Raw genomic sequence first — 27,559 nt, forward strand, 5'->3', positions numbered from 1 at the left:
ACACTGGCTAATATGTAATAATAATGTATAATGTGTATCTGTGATCAGAATTCACTAGCATAAAGAACTGTGCTTCAGGGAGAATCACCCCAAAAATTACAACACTCTGTTTTGTTCTCATGTTTCACGGAACATCTTGTTTTAGCTTATCCACTCACTGGCCACTTTATTAGGTACACCTTGCTAGTACTAGGTTGGACCCCCTTTTGCCTTCAGAACTGCCTTCATTCTTCGTGGCGTACTTTCTACAAGGTGCTGGAAACATTCCTCTGAGATTTTGGTCCATATGGACATGATGGCATCACGCACTTGCTGCAGATTTGTCGGCTGCACATCCATGATGTGAATCCCCCATTCCACCACATCCCAAATGTGCTTCATTGGATTGAGATCTGGTGACTGTGGAGGCGATTGGAGTACGGTGACCTCATTGTCATGTTCAAGAAACCAGTGACTGGCTGATTGAAGTTGATTGGTTAATGAATTGGCCAGTGAGCGTATACTACACTTTTGGTATCTGCCTCATAGAAATCCTCCAGTTTCTGCAATAGCCTACATGTAGAGCTGCCACCTCTCCCTCTTAAAACCAAATACCTATGAACTCATCCATACCCATCATTGTGTATTTTAAATGCTGTAGAATTTGCAGCATGCATTGTGTAGCCCTCATAGATATTAAGGTTTTAAAGGTGTTCTATCACCATACTTGTATATCCTTCCATTATTAATATATGGAATATTTGCGATATAGAGTAACATTTATTTTATGTTTTTATGAAAGTGCTCCCCCATGATCATCTGTTGTTTGTTAAGCTAGTTCTCATGACTTGGAAACCCTTCGGAGATCATAACACAGCCCCGATTGTGTCACACAGGATGCAGCGTGCAAAGCAGTTTAGGAAATATTTATGTTGCAAATGATTTTCTTAACCATTTCAGGCCCTGGGGTTTTCATAACCAAATATTTTTGTCATTTTTACCGTATGTTTGTTCAACCATGATTCACCTTATAAAATCCTAGAAAAAACTAAAACATAATTGTTACAGTATAGAACATTTTTTTTTAATCTAGTAAGTGCCACAGCTGAACAATGACCCAATTTATGTTCAGCAACATCTCCTGGTTAGACACTCAACATGCGTATTTTTTTTTTCTTTTCCCAGAGGGCCACATCCATGTTTTACATAGTACCCCACTTACATATTTTCAACACTATTGCCTTTAGGGAAAGTGATTTTTGGATTTTTTTTTTTACTTATAGTGGAAGAGCTGAGGAGCAACATTTTAAAATAAAGTTTTATTTCGTTTTTCTTGCAGTGCAGCTTGAGATCCCTTTGGGGACCTTATACATTTTGTATTGCAATAATGTCAAGGTGACATCACTTACCTACCAATGTTTTTTTTTTTTTAAATTTCATTTCTTTTTATCTCCCCTTCATTTTTTTTTTTATTTTTTATTTTTTAGAGTGCGTGAGCGACAAACCCCTAGACTAAGTCCTGTGCCCTGGATCTGAGTTCTGAATAAAAGATTACCTCAATTACAAAGTAAGGTAATTTTTTCAGATTTTTTGGTGGGCCTTCAGTTTTAAATTGAGGCGGCAGCTCTACCTATTTCCATATTGTTATCTGTACCCAAACATGCATTTTAAGGGAACTTAATGAATCAACATTACATACAAAATCAGAGTTCTGATTTTCTCCCCTCAGAGCACACTAGCTAAAGTTTAATGTTTCTAAATTGCATTTGTTAGCTAAGGTGTGAAACGTCTGCCTCCTGTATGCAATCACCTTACCTGACCACTTGTGAGGAAGCCCTATAGATTCCTAGACCTCACTTGGAAACGTAGCTGCTGTGGCCTTACCCCACGTGGACTGTTCATAAGTAGATAGTTACAATGGAGGGAAACATACCAGGTACCACTGCAGAAAGCGACTACAACACATCATCGGAACCAGATCAACTCATCCCCATCCAAGCAGTTCTCTCCTGTTGTCTCACTTTCCCCCTCAACCACCGAGTAGATTGTAAGCTCACAAGAGCAGGGCCCTTTTCTCCTTTGCACCAGTTTGTTACTGTGTGTGCTTTTGTATGTGAAATTGTTCTACTGACTAAAAGCCCTGCAGAATCTGCAGGGAGCTTTGTAAATAAATGTAATGTAAAATATTCTAAACATTCTCACATTCCTTGTTAATGACAAGTATACTATCAATGTTAATCTTTATTACTACGTTACATTATTAAATCGTTCACAGAAAATCCCACAATGCAAAGAGGAATTGGGTTTTTTATTCAGTAGAAAGTAACAGCTCACATTCCGCTATCAAATAGAAAAACAAACAGAAAACCTTTACATCTGAAAATGTGAAGCATGCATATGCACAGGTCAATGGCTTCTATACCATATCATCTGTGAGCAATTAAAAACATGATGCATCAGGCACAGAGCTGTGGACATAAACTTAAAGCAGCAACCCCTCAAAATGTTTTCTTTGAAACGGATGTAATGCCCGGGAAACTTCCATATTTTTGGTGCCAAAGGGTTAATAAAAAAACACATTGTTTTTGCAATGCGCTCGCCCTCTGTTCTTGCCCATTAAAAGGGCTTCATCTTACATGTATCTGTTGCCTTAATTATTGACTGTGCGTTATCGGACTATTCTCGCTCAGTGGAATGGTAAAGAGGCATTACATTCCCTTTAAGTGAAAAGAAGCAAACAAATTTCTGTGTGTGCATTGTATGGATAAAAATATATATGAATTGTTACATTCTATTGTTGTTTTGCAGATATAAAAAATATAAAACAGGGATTTTATACACTGGCATACAACTGGAAAGAAAAGCCGTATATAACTTATATAAATAGGTAGCCATGCAAACAGTCCAAGAAAAATACACAGAGAGCAGAGGACCACATACTGTACATTAAGGTAGGCGAGTGATCCAGTGGGTTTTAGAGGGGTTGCTGCTTTACAGAAAGCAGGTACTGTGATTTGCATATTATTTAATATGGGAAGTAATACAGGTTACAGACTATACACCCCATATAAATGTATGCATATATTGGCTTTTGCAAATTCCTAGGCACCATGATTAGTCACCACTTTTGACAATCTGATCGGCAGAATAAAAATAAGCATTGTGTAAGGTACTCATCCAGTTCTGCTTCATGTTTCAAGCATAAATTGTACATTAAGTATTTCCTATATGAGGGTGACAGACCATTGTAAGACAAAACAATTTCATACTTGTTCTTAAAATTTGTATTATATATTTAGCCACTAAAATTACATTTAAATCAAAGATTTATCCAACATTTAATTCTAGCGTAAATGAGCAGGCTAGTAACTACCTAACCCCATTCAAATGTGAGACCTAAGCTTTATTTAATAACTGAAGAGTCGGTGCGACCATCTCTGCTCATGCTACTGAAAGGGGTTGGAAGCAAGCATAGTCTTCTCCGCCAACTTGGTCTACACGGTGAACACATGGAGGGGAAAACAGACAGAACTCATGCCTAGATACAACACAGACAGTACACAAGAGGACACTATGATCCGGTAAGGATGGCACCAAAAATCCAAACACTATATAATTGAACAATGGCACATTTTTGTACCAGCGTGTTTAGCCGTGCAAAAATCTGCATCTGAGGTAACTAACATGGCCAGAAATAATTATGTGTACAGTACAGTGATGGATGTGCATACGAAGTCCAGCTGCTAGTGTTTATATTGCACTTAAGGATAAAAAGTGAACACTTATCTTATGAGGTACTTTGGTTACATTTAGTATTTTTTTTCCCCTACACAAAAACCTTATGGCATTTTTGCCTGCACCAGTAAGATTCCCGACCTCCCTCCCTCCCGCCCCATCCCCTGAAATGTAAATTTGTTCTTTATACTGGAATGATAACTATGTCTGGCCAAACAAAAATAAAATCAGAGACAGTCAGGATGCAAGCAACTTCTGTAATGGAACAGAGTGGGTGGGTTATTGCTTTTGAGGGGGCAACTAATGAAGGTCTAAGCAGTATACAGCCCTGAGATGTTGGAGAAAGCTTATTAAGACTCAGACAGGCTGATGGTTGATGACTCCATTTGTATCCACATGGATTTGGTTATGAACGCAAACGGCTGAACTGCAAACATAGTGGTTGGTGACAAATGAGCAGAGACAGCTCCTCAGCATTTCCTCTGGCAGCCCTCTCTTCAAGCGCTCCATCTGCTCCACCTGGAACACGTTGGGTTGTTCAGGGTTCCAGTCGTATATCCTGTATAACAAAAATGAAAATAAAATTTCATATTAAGATTAAATAAAGTCACTCGAACTGCCCATAATGTTAAGAATAACCTGTCCATTTACGTTCCTTTCTTCAAGAGCTTCCAGATAATGTCCTTATTCGACATAGCTAAGTTAATTAATGATTCATTCATTTGAAGTACCCTTCACTTGGCCATTGTAGGTAAATCTTTATAACAATATTTTAAGGATCACCGGCCTGAGGAAGCAGTTTTGCTTTTCATTAATATTAAGTCCTTTAACAAGAGCAAATTAGAATTAACAAGGTTAGCATGCCAAGCCGTATCTTGTATATTTGCGGAACATATTCCAGCGGTTAATAAGTAAACAGGAGAATTTAAGATATATTAATCCGAAAATTAGTCTGACCTTTCTCCAACAAAAATGTTTCCGTTGGCAAGCAGCATAATTAAGATACGGTTCAAAAATAATAAGGAATAAAATATTCCACAAAATCTGTAGATTATTCATAAACAGTATGTGACAGCTATAAAAAAGGTACCAATATAAAATATTAAGGACAAAACCATCGTATCCCATGCGGACAATTAAGTTTAATAACCATAAAAGGAAAAAATAAACGCTAAAAAAAAAATTATATATATATATTAAAGCACTACCTGTCATAGATCAATCCATCAACACCATAATCTCTCATCAGGTTCCTGTTCTCTGGGTCATTTGTATCATCACCCCAGCAAAATACCACTAAGCCTTTGGATTTTGCTTCCTTGACATACTCTGGATTTCTCAGTAAGTCTTCAGTGTGAACGTTTATTCCCTGTTTAGAGAGGAAACACAGATACACATGCCAATGGGTTTATACAATTTTAATGTCTAATTCAAAACTATGCAGAACAGAAATATATGCAAATTCAACAAGAGGTAAACTAACGGGATATACAAATACCTAGGTTTTGCCAAGTGCAGCCTAGTGATGGAAATAATAAAATCATTAACCTTCACTAGGATCAGGCAAGTTTTAAACTGAAGCCCATTGTTCTCCTCCACCACAGGATGAGGGCTGAAGGAAAACGTCTGGAGATGCCAATGGGCCGTGTCAGCAAGATCAGTTATCTTTCTTAACGTTAAGATGATATCCCATTACGAGTACATACGCAAAATTAGATCTTACCAGGATATTTTCAAATTGTGCAAAACTTATTGCCATTGGAGTGGTGCGACATCTCAGATCCATGAGCTCTGGGTAGATGTCAGACTGCCCTTGTGTCAGAAAAAGAATGGGGTATCGATTTTGCTTCAAGCGAACCCTGAAACACACAAGACATATGAAAATAAGTGAAGGGATATAGATGAACACTTGGTTCATAAGCAGCTGTGAAAAGACAACCACACATCAGTGAGAACTTTACACATCAGGGGTTTGTTCCATACAGGGGTGTACAGTTGTGAAGACAAAAGGATTATTTTTATTGTTTTATATAGCGCCATCACATTCCGCAGCGCTGTACAAAGGGTAGACAGGCATGTCCAAAGTCTGGCTCGAGGGCAAATTGCGGCCCGCGTTCCGGACTGATAAGGCCCCACAGATAAGTTGCCCAAATATAGATCTGTTTTTTTTTTTTTTTATATATTAAAGGCAGAGTGATTTAACACCTGTTTAGATTTGTCATCCAAGTTACAAAATGAAAAGTATGCCGTTTTCAATAAACTTTGCATAAAATAGTTAATTTGCATTTAATTTTAATGGTTCAAAGAATGGCAGGCAAAACGGTCGGCCCTTGCACATGTTCACTTCATCAAATCTGGCACTCTTCGAAAAAAGTTTGGACATGTCTGCAGTAAAGTCATCAGTATAGCGTGATGTACATTAGATTATCCTCTGGAAGTGCCAAATAACTTCCACACTTCTGGTAGGAGATAGGATGTCTATATTATGCTTATCAAGGTAATTCTGTAATGTGACAGATACTCTAACATTTCAGGGCATTGTTTAAAGAGCTGAAACGTCACATTCATTTTAACTGCCATATTTCTCTGTTTTGGGGTATGAAATTGTGCTAATTGCTCCAACATGCTTGAAAAGATACTTTAGAAAATATGCTTCCGCTGCAACTAATTTGGAGAGTGGGGAGAGAGAGGGGGAGAGAGAGAGAGAGAGAGAGAGGGGGAGAGAGAGAGAGAGAGGGGGAGAGAGAGAGAGAGAGAGAGAGAGGGGGAGAGAGAGAGAGAGAGAGAGAGGGAGAGAGGGAGAGAGAGAGAGAGGGAGAGAGAGAGAGAGAGAGGGAGAGAGAGAGAGAGAGAGAGAGAGAGAGGGGGAGAGAGAGAGATTTAACACCTGTTGGGAGAGAGAGGGGGATGTTTCACTGGTACTAGAGCAGATTCAGAAAAGGAGAAAAGAAAAAAAAAGACAATTCTGGACTAAGTGAGTGGAGATGTGGATAGGAATGGGAGAGAAACTGTAGCAGAAAATGTATTGAGGGAATGTTCCTGAACATTATAAAGCACCAAGTGCAAGTTTTAAACTGAATATGCACAATAGTTGTGTGTCTTCAAGTGAGAAGCAGGCGAACGTAGGCAATTGTCTTAAAGTGGAGCTTGTATACAGTATAAAAAGAAAAAGCAGTTCATGTAGAACCACAGGTTGCAGTGACAGATGGAGGTTACACATCCCACCCCCAGGATCATTTATAGATGTGACTTCACTAAAATGTACTTACATTGTGCAAATATCTGCATCAAATGAAGAAAACACTATCCTTCTCCGGCCAGCACTTTCCAAAACAGTTTTTAAAATGATGTCCAGGAAAAGGTTCATGTCAAAATAGGAAGATAAATTGCCGTCCCATTTACCGCACTAAACAGAACAAAAGTAAAAACTTGTGAGGAAATGTTAGTTTACTGCAAAATGAATGCTAACATGACATAAAAAAAAATATATGATTTTAACACAGCAGCTCATTTTACTGATATTAGTCCGGTATTTATATAAAATAGTTTTTCTTACCTTTTCTTGGCAAGTCCATTTAATTTCAATATTGAAGCCAACATCTTCAGGAACAGATTCCAAAGTCTAAGTAAAAAATTTGCATAATTTTATAATGATGGCAATACAAATAATAGGTATATTGCAGTAATACTATGGCAATCACAATGCGACAAAATATTCTGGAACTAATTTCAACTCAAGGTTTATAACTATCATGCCATCAACATAGGAACTACACTGCTGTGTAGAAGGATGGCCTGTATTAACAAATGTAGTGTCTGGCGCTGGAACAGAAGCCACCAAGTTCTCATTGACAATGTCAGATCTTTATGAATATTTTGTACTAAGCTGAGCTGTTTTCCACAAAAGCATAGACAACAAGGCCAACTTCAAGAAAGGAAATAAATTACAAATTATTACAAAGGCTGTTACCGTTTGGAGAGAGGGGAATGGCTGGTTGTCTGAAATAGTACTTTCTTCATCACAGGGGTCTGAAACCATGAAAGAAAAAAGAAAGGTCATTGGTGACACACAAACCAGGTTATTAATCCATGGTAAATTAGCTTTGGGGACCAGTAAACATTGCACCATCTACATGTCAACTGAGATTGCGAAATTCTGGCAATACTAATGCTCTCGAGGATTCTAATAGTTTATGGGCATTCTTCAGCCGTTAAACACGTAGACATTATACGCATTTGGAAAGATGAAGTGTTGCACAAAAAATTTTAAGTATCTATTAATGACAATTCATTAATATCACCAAAAACAATACAAGGTATATACCACACAAAATAAATTTGAACAATACTTATATTTCTTGCAATTTGTTACATAGAACATTCAATCGGTGTGTCACAAGGGCATATCACCATGCAAAAAACATGGCAAGATAAAGCAACACTATCTTTCCACTATTGTTTGGGGTATAGGGGGCTGTACCTTTGGTGTTTGCAGCACTGTCTATAACACTTTGTATTATATATCTTTTGCACTGTCATTTATTTATATAGTTTAGCACCTAATCATCACTCTTGCGTATAATGTGTATAATTATTATTATACGCATTTGTAACATCCATTGTATTAGTAAAGGTAAACACCCCAGTTACATAAAAAGGCGCGCCATGAATAAGTATTAAGACACTCAAGATGGTGGTTTGGGAATAATGACCACTGATATGACATGATTATAGCTATTATAGCTGCCTGTTTATTAAAATGACAATGGCAGAGCAATAGGAAGACAGTGGAAATCCTTAGCTATTGTCTTTTAAAAAAAAAACAAAAAAAAAAAAAAACCCACATTTAATACTGGTCTTGCTGAATTTTTTGTAAATCAAGGCAGGTATTTGCATCTGGATGCATAGCCGTGTATTTTTTTTTTTTGCAGTGGGGATCAAAGTCAGGTAACAATGTAGAGGTCATACGGTTTTCAACAAAACAACTTAATTTTACTAAGTAGATTAGATATCAAGGAATAATCAGATAAGCTTCATTCTGGACACATTGTGAAGTACAAACATTGCATTAACATGCAGTAGATTTCCATTCAAATTAGTACGTACCAAAGCAATCCTTTAACGTCAGTGCGGTTACATGTGCTAGCTGGAAACAAAGGAGAACACACACACATCTTAACCGCATGTAACAAAAGGGGCTCATGATTTTAAATACTAGGAACGGTGACCCAAAATAGATGTGATTCGACTAGGTGACCAACATATCAAACTATCTTAGTAATGGGAATCCTTCTGGCTACGCAGGCTTCAATGACAATGAGGGATATGACGGCATACTCTAGCTCGCTCTATTAAAACGTATGCCTGCTAAGGCTCAGTTACATTATTCATTTCACAATGAGCTCTTTAATGTATATTTAAAGTGATACAGTAATGGGTGAAGGGGGTTGAAGGGCTCTGTGCCTAGTCCATAAAGCATATTCAGAACAGTGTGCCTGTAGGCTGGATGCAGAGAAGGTGCCCCTAACCAATATTTTAGAATCTGCATGTGGTAATAGATGAGGGGATGATATATAAACAGAACTTAGTTACGTTTAGTAGCTGTAGCTGGTCATAGGTAAGTTCCTTCACAGGAATCTCAAACAGCTCCAAGGAGTTGGCATTTGCTTTCTGCAATAAAAGGAAATTTACATTTGCGTATGTGCATTATTATTAAACATGTTTTACATAAGATAAGTGACAAGGTCTAATTATATATAACTGCAAAGATATTATACCATAATAATCACAAATACAATCAAGCAACGTGTCTAACCGCTTCATCCCAATACACCCCACATAAAGGAAGAGAAAAGGAATTGCTATATGCTAAAATCTATGTGCAGTAATAAAGTAAGATGCCCACTCTGCACGAAAAGGGATTGCCCACCCATATCACCCTTAAAGGCACGGTATAATGTCAGACACTCCTCCTGCAGAAAACCACTTGGCTACGGCTGCCTGTTTAACCAACGCATACTAGTACAAAGCACACATTACTGAGCTCAGAATATGGACACATTGCGTAGCAACAGCAGTTTCACGGCCACTGGGATTAATTAAGTTTGTATTACTCCACTTCATATCAGACTCGCAGCATGTGCCTTTATTTTCACATCAAATCCCTTAAGATTTGCGTTCCTCTTTACACAAAATAAAAATCTAAAAAATTAAGATTGAAAACACACTGTTGCGATGAACTCATTATGGCGTGAAACACTTTTAAAAAGATTCACTGCACTTTGCCATCTACCTTTTTCATTGATATGCAGCAAGTGAGGTCATGGTATATTACAGGAACAAGATCTTTGGAAAGCTGAACATCAAATTCAACAAATGCAGCTCCCTGGGGGGGAAAAAAAAAAGTGTAAAACCATCATTAGTCGGTAACTGGCTGTACATAACTGCATACATGATTACATACATGTCATTATGTAGCAATGACCCGGTGTTGTACTACAATTTTCTTAATACGATAAAGACGCAAGTATTTGAAAAAAGAAATCTGTTCAGGGATCGGTAGAGCCAACCATGTCAGCCGTAGCATCCCCGACATTCAGGAAACTAAACACCATTTCACATAGAAGCACTGCTTGGCTTACTTGTTGGACGCATTTCGGGATCAATTAACTACTTCTCAGTAGGAAGCTTGTGACCAAGAACAGAAATGGCTTATTTGGCTCATGTATATGGGACATAGGCTTAATGTCGATTTTTTGACACAGTTAAGTACATCAGGAGAAATTGGAACATTTTATTTAATTACAACACTAATACTAATAGATTGTGTGCTCACAAGAGAAGACCCCTCCTCCTTCTGTACCATGTCTTAGAATGTGTTAATCTTATTAACTGGTATAGTGTCAATTTTGATGTCTCGCTAGGGTAAATGGGTGCTCTATAAAAAGTTTACTTACAGATACACACACAAACAAAGATCACTTACATGGCTTGCAGCATTTTTGAGCGAAGCAACAGTGTTCTCACGAATTTTGGCAAGCCTGCAAAGAGTTCAAAGTAATTTAGCATAAAAATGTAAGCATTCATTATATGTAAATCAATATTTATTGCTGTTTTGTTTGGGGACAACAATTATCCACAGTCCCCCCCCCAAAAAAAAATACGCAAAGGTGCCAGAGCTCCCCACTAACAGTTACAATACCCCCCCTGCAACATCTGTCAAAAATACAGCCATTAGAACATACACAGTTTCACCCAATAGAGGATGAGCTCGCATTAAAACAATATGAGACGGCTGCCTGGAGATCTGAGCAGCGGCATATTATTTCTAAGGAGACAATGCCGAAGTGGTGGCAGCTGCTGGGCCACTTTACTATGGGCAAACGGTCTTCATGGGACCCAAATCAAGTAAACTCACAGTAATTGTGCAACATCTACATAGCAATTATCTATATACGGTTAAGGCTGTGCAAACAGCAACAGGTCAGGTGCTGATCTCCTTGTATAATGTTCATGAACTGGTTTTAACTAGACTGCCTATCTTGTACTTGGATCACATATATTGAACTATTTTATCTGCTAGTCAAAGTGCATGAAATCCATTGGTGAAAGGAGAAGCATATGAAATTATATCTATATAGTATTAGTGGGTCCAAAGAGTATATTTGCATGCGGTGCAATTTCTAGGACTGGCCCTGGCAACTGCTTGTAAAGGTATGTTTGTAACAAGACAAGGCGGAACTTTTCAAATTGTTCTCCCCTTTTTTCATATATCATATGAAGTGTACAGAAAAGTATATAAAACTTGAGTGGATGAACATGGTAGTTACTGAAACAAAAACAGCTGGAGCTAGAGAATTTTTATTTTTTATTATCCACACCTCACCCCCTTGGACACAAAGGTCTTGCGTATGTACTATATATTGTTTTGGAAAGTACAAGCCACAGGAAAGAACTCTTCTTATTTATAGACTGCAGATTTTATGTATATAATATTTAAAACTATGTGAATACTGACAGGTCAATTGCCCATCATGTGCTGATATCCTTGTGTGCGTGCGTGTTACAGATTACTTGTCAGAAAGCAGACAAGTTGTTTGTCCAATGACACATACCAAGTTATGAACTGGTTTTAACTAGACTACCTATCTTGTACATAGACCACAAGTATTGATCAATTTTATCTGCTAGTCACAGTGCATAAGATACAAGTTGTCACCAGAGTCAGCATTTTCTGCAGGGAAAAGGAGCAGCATATAGAATTCAGATAAAAAATGGCATTAAAAATATATACACAGAAGCATTTTTTTTTTTTTTAATTACACACACGATTTTAACTATAATATTGTCATGTCTCCAGGGTTTATCTTACTTTGCAGTTGTGGTGGAATTCCCAGCACCTCTATGGCCAACATCTAGTGGAGTTCTTGGCTTCCAGTACTTGGAAAATGAGTTTCTCATGTCACAGTTATAACCTTCTATTGGCTTGATAATAATGTAGTCAACTGTAAACAGAATTAAAGGGCACGTTAAATGTACAGTACCATGGCTTCCCCAAGAAGCAGAGCTAAAAAGGGGAGCAAGGAAAGGAGCAAAAGAAGTAGGAGTGGAAGATACTATACAGCTATGGAAATGTATCGGACAGAGAAGCGCTAAACAACGGCCAGTAAGCCGCAACCATCTCCAAGTATTAGCAAGCGGTTATTAGTGTTGGGAGCTTACAGCTAATATTTAAAAGGTCTTGACAAAAGACATGCAATGTAATTGTTGGTTGAAATAATGGTCGAATTCTCCACAGAAAGAGTTTCCTTTAATTAGATCATGCGCATAATCGAGACAAGGCACACAACACACAAAAGTCGAAGCGTTGTCTGATTACATGTTTGGATTACATGGTTTATATAGCATCTTATCTACTTCTAATAGCATGCATTATTATGATTGGTTACTTTTCAAGCAAGTTACACCTCTTTAAGCTGCATAATTAAGAATGGCCTAGACTTGACCCTTTGCACATATATATAGAACAACATAGAGTAGACGTGTTGGCGGGAACTTGTCCATATATCATAGACTAGACATTCCCTGCTTTCTTATGTCTTTGTTCAGGAATAATATTTACGATAACATAAGCTTTCTTCTAACAGTAATGGTTGAAGGATTGTACGATGTTTTTAAACTAATACTGCTATCTGGAGTTTGCTGTGGGATTAGAGCCATCAATGTCTAACTAATAACTCCTAAGGCAGAACGACAAAGGTTACCAAGATCATGGGGATGTTACGCAACGGATTAGCAGAAAAATGGATGAAAAGTTCAAATGCATACATTTATTGCAAGCCGTGTTAATTTCTGCTAAAGTCTTTTTTACTTTAAAAAAAAAAAGCCTAAATAAATAAATAAAACTAAATAAATCTGCTTACTAATAGCCAGTTGGCTGCATTTTGGATCTGTAGCAGACAAATATGATAAGTCAGTATTTAATTGGTTATTCATCTTGGCTTTAAACAGAAATATGAACAAATCAGTTCAATATGTCTGATTAACAGGTCGGTTGCTGCACCAATTATCTTATAGCTATAACTGGAGATGAAAAAAAGAAAAAAACTCAAAGTGGGCTTTTGTTTAATAATTGCATCGTAGAATGATGGGGCCAACTGCTTCTTTTATTAAAATAAACATTTATAATTTGATAAGGTAAAATCAGTTTCCTCCAGAATGCATACCTCTAACCTTCCCGAGGGTCTGTCTTGCATTCCTACTCATAATAGGGAGTGTAATGATGCCATTGCTTTTGCCAGTCTCCATGATGGTGGAGGACAGAAGACATGCGGTACCCATATGTCCTGGGAGTGCGTCACCTTGAACCACAGCTTCACTTAGATCTTCCTATAACGTCAAAGAAACAAAATTACAAAACCTTCCCAACGTAATATTTTTGTATATTTATTTTCTTTATCTCCTGCAATAATAATCAAGGTCTTAAAATACAGAGGCAGGTCCACCTTATTATACGGTTGTGCAAAACATTATCACATATTATTCATACTGAGTTTGGTCAGATCATTTTGTGAGTTCTAGTAATATGCAGTTTCATTTGTTTGGTGTGCTAGGCAATTAAACATGCAGGTAGCAAAAGCTATCGTCCCTTCCAGCGTTTTAGGCCAGCTCTGGCCAATACAAACCTGACCAATGTTGGCTCTTGTCACCAGACTTAAGTCGGCAAACAAAGTTCACAATCCACATCATGCCACACTGAAAAGACATCGCTGATGAGTCTGAAAGGGTTACATGGCTCTGGGGCGAAACTGAACCAAAACCAAACAGTGAAAGTTTGAGATAGTGGTGTCTCTTCCAAGCAGCAGATGTCCCGCCAGTACTTCTGCACACAGCTGGCATGTATTTAACAATGTTTTTGCCCGACAGAACTTTTTGTTTAAAAAAAAACAAACAAAAAAAAACCTACCTCAAAGAAGTCAAAAAGCAATTCCAGGTTGTCAGGCTCCATGGTGTGTATACTGAACTCAGTCCATCTATCAGGCTCAAGTGCATAGCCACATTCTGGCTGAGAGTGACGAGATTTATATTCTGTGTTGCTTATCAGTGAGATGTCAAAAGTGTTGGCCATTTTTAGGAGAACGACAGGAGATGTTTTTTCTTGCTCTTCTTGTTCCTCTTCACCTTCATCTTCTAGCCCCCCCAAGGTCAACTTCACCCTGTCCCCACAAGAGAAGCAATATTAACACCCAGGTCATTTCAAAGACATGAGACACAAGTGAATTTGTTGGGTTGGTGCAAACTTACCCCATAAACCCCTGAAATCAGTTTAATTAAACTTGAGACCCTATGGAGCAGAATTATTTGCCATTTTATCCATGGGTGGCTGCATTGATCTGGCACTTTCTGTAGCCCCCAGGAATCACCTAATATTCACAGCATAAACAAATAATTGGCTCCAAGGGTCTCTGCAGTTTACAATATACATTATTAAACCACTTGAGTGCCAGAAACCTGTACAGAAGAATAGAAGAACGCTTATTCTCTGGGACTCAAGAGGGTTAAATACATTGGTAAAGGGAGAGTTCCAGCACCTGAAACCGCCCTTACCAATGTCTGGCAACATACATAAAAGTGTTTTTACGCTAGGAAGAATCATTTGTGTCTCCTCACCCCCTCTTAACGTTAGGCTAAAGTCACACGTACACAAAACATGCAGCTGTGAATGATTTCCTAGAAAGTGCACGGCTTGAAGACAAGCCAGCAGGGCTTGGTGCTCTCCCGGCCAGGAGCCTGCCTGTCACTATGTGTTAAGCGCGTAGTGCCGTTTAACACATGCATCCAACTCCCCCCAAACACTGAGCCCTCAACAGGGTCTGAAAAGGCTGCACGCTGCCAAAAACTACCCCAACCCACCCAAAAAACGCCAGAGCACAAGCGTGTTCAACCTAATCGGAAATATTCATTTGGATGTTTAACCCTTTAAGTACCCCACTTATGCCACATTAATAAGGTACTTTTGGTTGCTAGCTTGGCAACACATTACACAGAAATGTGCTACATGTTTCTCTAAAACCCAGAGAAAAGAATGCCAAGTTACATTGTTTTCTCTGGAAAGAGTAATGCTGTTTGTACAGTTCATAGCAAAAGTCCCCTTTCTCCTAAACAGAAAGCAGTGAAAAGAATTGCCTATTGGGTCTGCAATGCTGCGGACACGCTCCTAAAGTCGTGGAAATGCCTATTAGTTGGCAATTTGCATTTCCACGTAAAACATTTTCCAGTATCCTTTCTGAATGGTCCCTTCCCTCTTTAATCTTCTGCGCTCCAAGTAGATTAAGTGGTATTCATAAATATGTACATATGTTTTTCTTGCCTATAACAGTGTGTGAGTGTGTGTATATGTGTATGTACACAAGCACTTTATAAAGGCACACGTGACAATATATTTAAATGTTTGCTTCCCTACACAAGCTCACATAGCCTGTATCCGTAATACTCATGTGTTATTGCCAATTTTATATACCGTCCACATTAATGTTGGTAATGTTCACCCTTCCCCTACTGCAATATCTTTAAAGTCTGTATAAAAGGAAAATGTAATATATTCCCTAAGTTTGGGAGTTTGTAGGCGAGTTAAACACGTCGAAGCGCTACGAGCTTTGCATAAAGTACAGTTAATATAGAGAGCTCTCCTGTATCAACTATACCAGGGGTGGCCAAACTGCAGCCCTCCCGCTGCTGCAGGACTACACCTCCCATAATGCTCTTTCAGCTAAGGGGCTGGCTTAGGAGGGTGGGACATGTAGTCCTGCAGCAGCTGAAGGGCCGCAGGTTGGACACCCCTGAACTATACATTAATGCAAGGGTTAACGCTCTCTGAAGGGGTGCACTGTACTGAATGCATTGCAAAGTCAGCGAGATGAAGTGCTTCATTTTGGTTAAAAAAAAAAAACAAAACAAAAAAAAAACATAAAAAGATTATCTGCACAAACAGCATTACTTGCGTTAGGTGGCAAGTCATCTATGCTCTGAAACAGCAAGACCGATTTAACACCATACCTAAACCTAGACTTTTTAAATTTTTTCTTGGATATAGTAACAGGTTGTTTTTCAGAAAAATGCAGACGTAATCTAAGCTCAGTCTGACATGTCAGCCATCCGGAATCCACAGTTTCAACGCCATCTGGCAAAGTAGATGAAAGTTATCAGTTGCAACAAATAAAACCTAGATATAGCAAACACAAATACTTCCACGACACAGTCACTGGAAAAACGTAGAATGCCATGCTAATGTTAAAAGTCTCTCTATAAACCCAGCACATTGGCAAGATGTTAATATCCCAAAAGTAAGCTAGAGTTAATGATATTAGTGTTTAGCGTCACGCCTTTCACTGTCTGCGGATGTAATCGTCTAATACGGTAAAATGGCAAACTAAGGCCGAAACGCTTATTCGAAATGGAAAAAAAGTGTAATTTAAGATCTAAAAATTTTCTCCGGCCTTATTTTGCAAAAAGTGCAGAACACCACCAACAAGCAAAGTAATATTCCATACACATTTAAACAAAATAAATACATTTTCTTCCCCCATAAAGGTGTATCCAGAGCTAGGTATGAGAACGGGTTTTTTGCTTGACTACTTTAAGCACAACCCGTTACAGATGTTCAGGAGTGTGATAGGCACTTTCCTATGACATTTCAACTTAAATATTTATCAATTATACTTCTATCCACTTTTAACAGCTACTTATTTGACCTGTCACCTAAAACAGCTTTACATCAAAATCAATAGTTTATAAACTAGTCTGTGTATAATGGATTTCACAAGGTTTACAGGTGATATTCCCATGAATCCAAAGCACCAGACCCTCTTTAGGACCTACATTCCTCCGTCATCCCAAATACATTATTACACGCATGTACTCAAAATTACATAATGCCCCAATCATTCCAGCACTGCATTTATAAGAAGTATAGCGTACCATAGTGGAATACATTAAACGTCTTGACCGTTAAAGGGTCAAAAGGCATATAGACTATGTTTATGTGCTATTGACTGATGTAATAGAAAGATCTTGGGTAACAGGTCAACTTGACTTTAAAAGCAAATCAAAACGACTTCATGAGTTTTATAATTAAGCTGCATTAAAACGTGTATCAAGCAGTCACCTGTATTTCCTACTATTTCATGGTCTGTACCAGATATAAGACATATGAGAAAGATTGAGGAGCCAGTCAGGAAAGAGTTAAAGATGGCTAAAAACTGCCATTTAGTATATTTTCGTTTGTCTTGATCTGCCATACACAGTATATAATTGTGGACTCTGACAATTAAGGAACATTGTAACTGTGTAGTGAACTTTTATTTCCCTTTTCTTTCATAAATTTAGGTTAAATCCAAATTGCAGCCAAATGAATTACTAAAGAATAATAGGCCTTTAAGTTAGACAGAAAGTCGATCAAAATGGCAATTGAAATATGTAGATTGTATGTATCCTTGTGTTACCCTATGCAGTTATATAACATACACGCATTTATATACACACAAATATATAGTGTGTCCATAAGGGTAACCCAAAAGGTCCTGAACGATTTTCTTTACAATGCAAGATTCACACAACATACTAGAGACGTTCACGTGTCAAAGAGGGGGAAAAATAAGACAAACACTTCTGGGAGGCTTTTCATTGAAAAATAAAATTGGCTCCATCTTTGAACATGAAAGAACAATGCATCTATCCCACCCTAGACATTTATGGGATTAGTTTGAATTTCATATTTATGGGCATCTGTTCATTTGTTCAGAATAAAAACAATGAATTGCTTTAGTTTAAAGAAACAGTAACTCTTAATCCTAGTTATATTTACTTTAATTGTAGCACACCAGGTTTGTGTTTTATGGCAGGCATTACCATTGTGTGAAATTCAGACAGACAATCTGAATGTCAGCTAAATTCTTCAAAGTATCCAACCAGAATACAGCGCTAATTTTAAAGCGTCTTTTTTAATGCAAAATAGTATCTTTTACTGCTAATACCCCCTTAAAAAAATAAAGGTAGTTGAGTAAAATAAGACCTTAAACTTTACCATTATCTAGAACTGTAACAGTTACACTTCCCTTTGCCATTTTAGAAATATCAATATGTAAGCAAAATACAGCATTTTGCTTGCATGGTTTAAATACTACATAAACGTAACAGCTGACTAGTTGTTCCTATGATAATAGCTTTCTAAAGATTTTTTCTTTAAAAAGATTGTGAATGTTTTAGCTCCAGGAACTAATGAAAAGCCATAAGATAATTGCTCCATGCTCACACTTGAGTATATTAGCTCCTTTTATCATTTAAAAAAACAAGCAGTCAGCAAAAGCATCGTTCTTCCAAAGCATTTTTTCTTTGCTAAACATGATCATGTTACTTACTGTGAATTCCGAAATCACCATCATCTTTCAGGCATTCGGTTTCTAGATGGCGAAAGAAGAAGAAGTCATATTAATAATTTCATAGACTAAGAAATAAAGACCTCAAATTACACTTCATTGAAACCAATATTCTGCCTAGAGTCTCGATATTTTTTGATCAGTTTACACTGTCTATCATTATATGGGCTTTTGTGCCTACTTCTAGCATAATTTAGTAGATGTCCAAATGGTGATGTTGCAAAGCAGAAAACCGCAAAAAAATAAAAAAAAAATAAAAAAAATTATATATAAGTTTAACAAGCAAGTTTTGCTTGCTATTTTAAAATACAGTGATCATATTTTTTATGCTTCATTCAGTCACATTAATAGTTAGACAATTATTGAATCTGGTTATGTACCAAAATAATCCTCAATTTCATTTCAATTGTTTCTGCAGTTCGGGGAAAGTCAGCAAACATACCCAAAATCAATCAACTTCCTAGCTCAGATTTTTAAAGAGACAAAGATTTTACTAGATCATGCTTGATGGAGGAGCAAACCCGCAGTAATGGTTATGGACATTTAGAATCCTATGGTGTGTGATATCACTGGGACAAGCCTCACAAAGCATAGCATCACTAATAAAAAAGAAAATACCTGGTTGAGTATATGAACATTTTTAATTATTAAAAAAAATGGAAGTTTGAGGTGAAATAAATTAGACTGATTTTTTTCTTTTTTTAATATACAGACAGATAGCAGAAAACGGTGGTTAAGAGCCCCGGGCCGCTGAAAAGTTTCTTATTCCAGTAAAGCTTAGATATGCCTTTAGTGTCTTTTATATAAACAGAATGAAGAAAATAAAGTGGTGTACTGTATGTCAAATAGTAAAGGATGATTTGATGTAAATGAACTTGTATTAATATGCTGGCTAAAGCAATGATTCCGTAAAAGCATATTCATGCTATAACTAAATTAATCCATTGCTATCCTTTCCTTTATAAATCACACTGGAAATATGATTAAAAGTGGTGAGTAAATCTTTAAAAACAAACATTCGGCAAATAAGCTTTTCACCGAATGGAACCCTTGAAACCAGGACACTGATCCATGACGTATAAGTGCCTTGATTTGTCCCTGTGCGCTCCTGGGAGTGGTTTCCAGTGTTTCTCATTATACATGTGTCATATACACAATACATAGATAATTCCTAGCAAATAAAAAGAAAACGAACGCAATAGTCACCTACATTTGTAGATATTAAAATTGTTGTAAAAAGTGTTCTGAATCCTTTGAATGCCAGAGATCTATGCAACGTATTGTGCTATAATCTGGCTCTCAAAGGGTTAACCTGTGTTTCAGTTTCAGCAAAAGACACCTGTGTGTAGATGCAATTGTTTCCCATACCTAGGGGTTTTATTGATCGTGGCTGTAGATGGGTCTCCCACTTGTGGACTATGACTTGGCATGGACCACTGGTATTCTGTAATTTAAAAGTTAAAGGTCTGCATTGATAAAGTCAAACCATGTTTACCCTTGCCTTCTTCATTATGAGACTTTGGTTATTCACGGGAACCATCCAAAAAAGCATCAAGCTTCCAAGGCTTTAACGTTATTTACCAAGAAGCTACTTTCCCTTGTAGGGAACGATTTAATCTCATGCATCTGGGAAGAACGGAACATGCCCTCGGAGCTTCAAACACACTCTTCGACTTGCCCGGTTTAGGTGAGTAAGCAGGAGGTAAATGCTGATCTTACAAGCTGCTGTGTCTTAGCAGTATATGCTATGTCAGCTTTCAAAGTACCAGAGGGGTTTAGAGAGGAGAAAAAAAAAAAACCCTATGGATTGTCACATGGCAGGCCACAAATTGAAGTGCAACGCAGATACCCGTATGCCAGTGCTTGATGTATTTCCCATTATACAACAGAACAACAAGATGATCCTAAATATACATAGCTCACACAAGACTGATAAGGTTGATGCTTTTGAAAGTAAAATAAGTTTTTTTTAAAAAAAAAACACTTTAAAAAGTTCAGATATTCTATCACTGAATTTTTTCCCTCAAAAAACAAAAACAAAACACCACTTTTAGGGATATCTGAGAATTAACAGCAAAAAAAAGAAACAATTAATGTACACCAGAGAAAGTAGTTCGGAAAAACATTTTGGGTTCATTTACCAGTTTGCTTTAGTATAGTTAGTAAACAATATTCTATTTGCAAAGAACAAACTTTTAAAATCCTTAGATAAAATCAACATCACTTCACACTAGGTATGTATATATAATCTGAGTTATAAATAAAGTCACAAAACGTTAGTCTTCATATTAGAATTTAGACTGGGTTTTCGGACGTGCGGACGGCTTTTTCAAACTTTTTTCATACTCAACATATGGGACACAAAATGTAGTACATGCAAGCTGTCATTTAGAGGAAACAATCTTCTGCAGCACTTTTCTATGAAAAAAATGACCGCTTCGTTTTTAATGAGTGAAATAATGCAGCGCTAAGCCTTCTTATTTACATTGTTGGAATTAGTTCAACTCTGTTTGTATTATGTTAGAATACATGCATCTTTCCACAATTAAACAGAAATGCGAACATTTTCATGACACTGCTCTATTGACATATATATGTGTGGCCTCAATTCCCCTTTCAATAAAAGGGAACAAAGCCAACATACCTTTGGGTCCAGAAAGTAACCTTGCAAGTATCGATAGTTTACAGCAGTTCCTTTGGGAAGCATAAGAGTGGTTTTCCAGACAGTACTGTTGGGGTAGAAAGGGAACAGACGTTTTAAATGACAAGATTACAGAAATTGTCTTTGGAGACCTTTTTTACACAGGACTATGTCAACAGATGCAACATCGGGAGCTTAGTTATAAGAGGGCAACTACCTCTTCACTGATCCAGTTTGGTACATGTGTACGCTCATCATTGAATACAAACAATGTTGCATTTTACACAGAAAACACCTAACAAAAAATATGTGGACAAGTCATTCAAAAATAAATGGACAATGGGGCCCATTTCATGAAGTACATGTTATGTAATCAGTTAGGAGGAAATGTATCGTCCGGTCCAGCCTCGAGGGTCCAGCTTCACGGCAATCCTCTGTCAGAACAGGACATGTAACAAGCACGGACCACCAGCAGCCATCTACGTAATAACAGCTGAAACCAGCAACAGCTTTTCACCTATTCAGCTGCTAGGAAAGAGTAAAAATGTCTGGCCCTAGAACAGCGCTCCTCAACCCTCTCTTCCAAACACACACCCAACAGTCCAGGATTTGGGAATTACCCAGGTGTGTAATGTGTTTAAGGTGTTGCACAATTAAAAAAAACAAACACACCTTAGACACACCTGAGTAATACCTAAATCCTAGATGGTTCAGTGTGCCGTGGGGGAGGGTTGAGGAGCACTGCCCTAGAAAACCCCACTGTATCATTTTGTAGGCATAGGTCAGGGATGTCCAACCTGCGGCCCTCCAGCTGCTGCAGGACTACATCTCCCATACTCCTCAGCCGGCCCCTTAGCTGAAAGGGAAATGTAGTCCTGCAGCAGCTGGAGGGCTGCAGGTTGGACTCCCCTGGCATAGGTGCATCTTAACGTCTTTACTAGCTAGAAATCTACACCAATATGTATGTGAAGAGAAGGATTATTTAGTCTGCATGTGATAGTTACTTAATATTACTTACCAATCATTAGCATCAGGCTGTAGAATAATTGCATCTTGAGGTTTCCAGTTTCCCAGCACATCATTGCCCCCGCAGAGCGCAATAACTTCCCCTAAAGACAAGTTGACAGCTTGAATATACAATATAAGTTGTTTTCACATTTACAAGACCATACAAAATACAGTGTGTGGCGAAGTCCTCGTGAATCCATCACATCCCAGTGCCCCATTTACCCCTCACCATTCAGCAGCACCAATATTCTGCTTTCTCAGTTTTAAAAGGTGTGATGTTTTTCTGTAGACTATATACGTTAGCTGTATATCAATAAAAAAAGTGTGTGTGTGTGTGTGTGTGTGTGTGTGTGTGTGTGTGTGTGTGTGTGTGTGTGTGTGTGTATGCACAATCCCCAATCCCCATTAATCAGATACTCAACAACTGGTTTGGTGTAACTTAATGGGGAGAAAAAAAATGCACATTAAGAGAAAAGGAAACCAAGATGATGACTGCTTCTATGCCATACACAAAGTCACTTTACAATTCATACATACTGTAAATTGTTATCTGTATCATTATACTGAGTGTACAGAACTGGAAAAACATTGGTGAACATTAAACCTACACTAAAAAAAACCTCATGTCACCTTTTATGCATACAATTTATTGTTTTATATAGCGCCATCATATTCCACAGAGCTGTACAACGGGTATATCCCATCTCTTTGTTTAAATGGAAGAGGCAGTAAAAACGCACCTTACAGTTTTTAGCGACTCAACCAGTTTACATCCAGACAAGATAAACACGTACACATTTCTACTCTTCAGCATATAATTCTTATCGCTGACACCCAGCTGCTGATGCAGCATAAAACGCACAGAAGCCTCCATACACATATACACATACATACACGTATTTTTCACGACTACCAGTTATAAGTGCTGCCTTTAAATTGATAAGATCAGAGTGTCATAATTACAAGACTGAAATTTTATAGCAGATAAGAACCATTCGGCCCATCTAGTGTTATCATTCCTGTGTTAAAGACTCGGACCCTAATCGGTCCTTGGTTTCGTCTTCAGGACGGCCATAAGCCAAATCCATGCAGGTATACAGGCTGTTCCAATTATCTACCACCCCTTCAGTAAAGTAAAACATACTACAATTCACTGTTTATTGCTGCTGTAATGGAGCGATAAGTCACATCACCATCATTACTCTGTTGCTGGTAGGCGACAATATTCAGCATTCATACTACAAACCCCCTCCCCATAAAAAAAGTACAAACAAGTTAATTCTTCTAACTACAAGAGACTAGAACAGACATAACACTATATTATTGAAGAAACATTCGGAAAGGGTCAATTAAGGCTTTTATGTGCCACTTCCAGAAAGGGTGAGTCACAGAAGGCTAAGCTTTTGGCAACCTGCCACGTCCCTGAATCGCGGCCAGTATAATGTTTGCGGAAGAGTCATTAAGCGATATGTTTGGTCACTTCAACAATAGGAGCACAACAACATAAATTGCAAAACCATCATGTGCGGAGAATTATTTCAACTCATAGTCATCCCGTAGCAACCTGTGACTGAGCGCTCATCACGTCAGTGTCTAGAGCTGCGCTCAATGCAGGAGTTAACAGTTATGTTACCATTTTCTAGAAGTAAACAGAAATACTGTAACACATTAACACAGTGTGTAATTATATGTCCCCTTTAAATTATGGATTTCTTCCCCCCTTGAAAAATACACTTGCCCTAGCAGCAGACACGACTGGCCAAATTTATCTGCTGCTCAGCAAAGTGTGCTATACCCAGCCTGCCAAGAAAGTACCATATCTATGAGCACCATAAAAAAAGGAACAGAAAATGTTACTAGAAAATAAACAGGCAAAAGCCTGAAACACAGGTTCCGTGAATTGAGGTATCTTAGGATGATATATTTAGCTTTAGAGAAAGCATAACACATAAGGAGTGGAAAAGATCCTTTTAGGCTTCGGATCACTGGTTATGTTCAGCCAAACGCCTGCGTAAACAACCAAGCCATAAATAACTCTAAAAGTTTCCTGAAACAGTGATCTGGCAGCTGGCAAAGCTTTCCAGGAGGGGAATGAGACGTTGCTTTGGGCCACATGATGAGCAGAAGATCTCAAATGTCAATAAAATAAATCTGCCACGTCTCTTAGATGCAAAATAGTGTTTAGAAGCAGTAAATAGTCGTGTTTGCACAGAAATATAAGAAACATACCTGAAAATAAAAGCACCTGACAACTCACTCTCCTGGAACATACTTAATATTTTTAAAAGCATTAATAAAAGGCTTTTGCTTTTCATTATTTCAAGTTCATTGCCTTTTTTTCCAGTATTCAATAAAGCAAGCCATGGGCGCACATGCACAGGAACTGAAAGCCCACCTTTACTCACACACAATGGCTTCTCCCCCCTGCGGCTGGGCATGGCAGCCTGTGTAAAGTATCATAAATGGAACCGGTGGTGATTATGTCAAATGGAAATAACCATCGCTACATCACCCAACACAACAAGTTGGGCATCAGTTAGGCATCCTGTTTACGCGCACGTTTGTTAGCACAGTATTTAGTTACAGTTTGGTACAGACAGTACGTAACACGTCCAGGACACGGATTCCCTCCGATTCCCCCAACCATGCATGCTTAACAGGACCTGGGTGCACCACATCATTCACAAGAACGGCAAAGTATTAAAAGCCCTAGCGGGTACCGGCCGTCCACAGCTGAACGGGGCAGCTCCGGTTACACTAGTTCTCCTCTTTTTCGTGGAAAAGACCAGAGGCAAAATTAGCCAAGTGTAACAAGTGTCTATAGCTGTCTGGGCACTGACTGGGGCTATTCTACTGCTGTATGGTTAAATAATATATCACTGTAAACACCTATAATACCCTCCTCTGTTGGGGGGGGGCATACTTCTATTTCCTTAAACGTTAACATCCCTAAACCCCAAAGACTGTACAGTATGCCAACACCTCGAACTCCAGCTTTCAGTTCATGAGCAGCTGCAGCTAAAGCAGAAGCAAACAGGAAGATCAACCTTGAAACAGGTTTATACCGGTCTCCAAACCTCACCGGCACAGCTTTACACCAGTAAACATGATCCTTTATGCCAGTGATCGCTGATCTTTTGAATGCCAGTGAAGTATGTAAACATGTTACATGGATACAAAACGACAGCAGAAAAGCCAGCTGGCTTATCTAGTAAAATTACTTTTAAATGATTCATTCTTAAGGGTGCTGTTTGCCCGCACTACAGCCACGATAAGGCGATTCCACGTATCTACTACCCTTCCTGTAAAGTAGAAATTCACATCTTCCATCAAGCTAGTTGAATATTTATCCAGGGAGTTTTCAAAAAGAGATTCCAACCAGCGATTCATAAAATGGCATTTTTTCTTGTCATTCATACCTCTTCCTACACAACCGAGTATCCTACCTCTCCCTGTTGCTTCCCTACAAAGCCTGGACACGTTTTGAAATAAGATGAGACCAACATCACTTGAGTAATTTCACGTAAACCTCACAATGTATATTTTTTGCTGTAACATCAGAACTTCCCCTTTCCTATCGACAGCTTAGTTACAAAGCAGCTTACATGGACCTCCAGGATGATAACAGCTCAAAATGTAGACGCTTTACTAATCACTAATGTTACTAGAAAGCAGAAAATCACCAAAAGCGGCGGTCCCTTGGGAATTTATCCGTCTTCAAAGCAAAGCCAGCCGCTAAAATGGATACTTCAAGCAAAACATGAAAACGCACCTTCAGCATTCACTAAGGTTAAATCAGGTGACTGAGAACCTCAGCAACATTCCCTGGCACCTCAGACCCTGTCAAGGTCAAACACACATAGATTACACTTCATTTCATCCAGTTCCATCTAGAAGGTTTACCCTCAGCTGAGAAATGAATTCAGTCACTGGGTGCCGAGTATGCCTAAACCTACCGGACTTCAGAACCCAAGAGTAGGCGATTTAAACGGTTGATTTAAACACCCCCCCACCATGGACCAGCAGCACCCAGTTAGAACAGCCATAGTACTAAGGTACTAAAAGGTGCAAGAATTTCCATAACAGAAGGAAGATACTCGTTCACATGCTAGAGCCAATACCCAATTATGAATTTCAACTGGCTTGCATAACTTATAAAGCCCAAGAAACACCGCCTTAAAAATCTTAAAGAATGCCAGCGGCACAGAAATTAACTACAATTATCCCGCGATCAAGCTGTGCAAACATCCATGGCCACTTGCCACTGGAAATTCCTGAAGGCAACCAATTATTATATCGGGCCATCATAATCTGTAGCGCTCTAAAATGGATAAACAGGACTTAACAAGTAGGACACATAACTTGTAATTATGGGAAAAAGTAAGTCAAGGTGCTGGTCAAACAAGCTTACAATCTAGATGGAGTCTGGGTAGATTGTAAGCTCATTGAGCAAGCCCCTACCTTATGTCTTGTTTGTAGAAGTCCTTCTTGTTATGTCCCGTTTCTCACCACACAGCGCTACAGAATATGGTGGCAAAATAAAGGGAGTTTTAATATCGTACCTGTGCACCTGATGCCCTCTAAGACAACATAAAGAAAGGGTTTACGCCTCGCAGCAGATGCCAGGCACAGAGGGTTATAACGTTTTGTTTTTTAACGAAAGGAGAGGTTTAACTAAAATGGTGTGTAAATAACAAACAACGCGGACAAACGGAAAGACCCGGCTTGAGGTTTACCCGGCAATGTTGTGCCTCTGACTTGGAAGGTGACTCGGGAGGCTGGCATTGTGAAGGCTTCCAGCAGTGCAATGGTTGACGTATTTATAACAGATCCGGCCTGGAAAAAAATACAATAAAAAATGCGGGTTTTTTTTCAAAATATTGCCTCATTTACACACAACGTCGGCATTTCACTAAATAAACCCCCCTCGGGCACCGCTAGGACCGCGGGGTGATTAATACAGTAATGTATATTGGTAACACCCGTCCCCTGTAATAAGGGACCGGTGGCAGGGAGACAGCTGTACCTGATTACTGAAGCCGCAGTACCACGATCAATCCCCTCAGCGGTCGCTATACATCACGAACACCGGACAGCCCGCGCGTCTCCTCACAAATCATGCGTCGTCACCGTACTGCAAAGAAACCGGCAGGAGAAGCGCACAAAATGACTGCAGTTACTCGCCCGGTCCGAGGAAAGGGTGCGCACAGAAAAACGATGGCTCCAGACCGGCTAGATCCTGTCTTGTGTCTTTCGCTCGCAT

General features: G+C 38.6%; 1 protein-coding gene across 1 annotated transcript; it reads right to left on the bottom strand.

Moving 5' to 3' along the window:
- Window positions 1-2,831: 2,831 nt before the first annotated feature.
- Window positions 2,832-27,559, bottom strand: GPCPD1 (glycerophosphocholine phosphodiesterase 1). Its single transcript, XM_053460413.1, has 20 exons — window positions 27,323-27,559; window positions 27,033-27,132; window positions 22,307-22,397; window positions 21,292-21,376; window positions 20,016-20,091; window positions 18,630-18,671; window positions 16,270-16,393; window positions 14,180-14,429; window positions 13,440-13,602; window positions 12,086-12,218; window positions 10,700-10,754; window positions 10,007-10,099; window positions 9,307-9,384; window positions 8,821-8,860; window positions 7,685-7,743; window positions 7,271-7,336; window positions 6,984-7,120; window positions 5,438-5,573; window positions 4,923-5,083; window positions 2,832-4,273 (listed from the first exon to the last, which is right to left on the bottom strand). The coding sequence occupies exons 2-20, from the start codon at window positions 27,079-27,081 to the stop codon at window positions 4,072-4,074; spliced, it is 2,040 nt and encodes a 679-aa protein (XP_053316388.1). The 5' UTR covers window positions 27,082-27,132; window positions 27,323-27,559; the 3' UTR covers window positions 2,832-4,071.

Source organism: Spea bombifrons, chromosome 3 (genome assembly GCF_027358695.1).
Source record: "Spea bombifrons isolate aSpeBom1 chromosome 3, aSpeBom1.2.pri, whole genome shotgun sequence".
NCBI lineage: Eukaryota > Metazoa > Chordata > Amphibia > Anura > Pelobatidae > Spea > Spea bombifrons.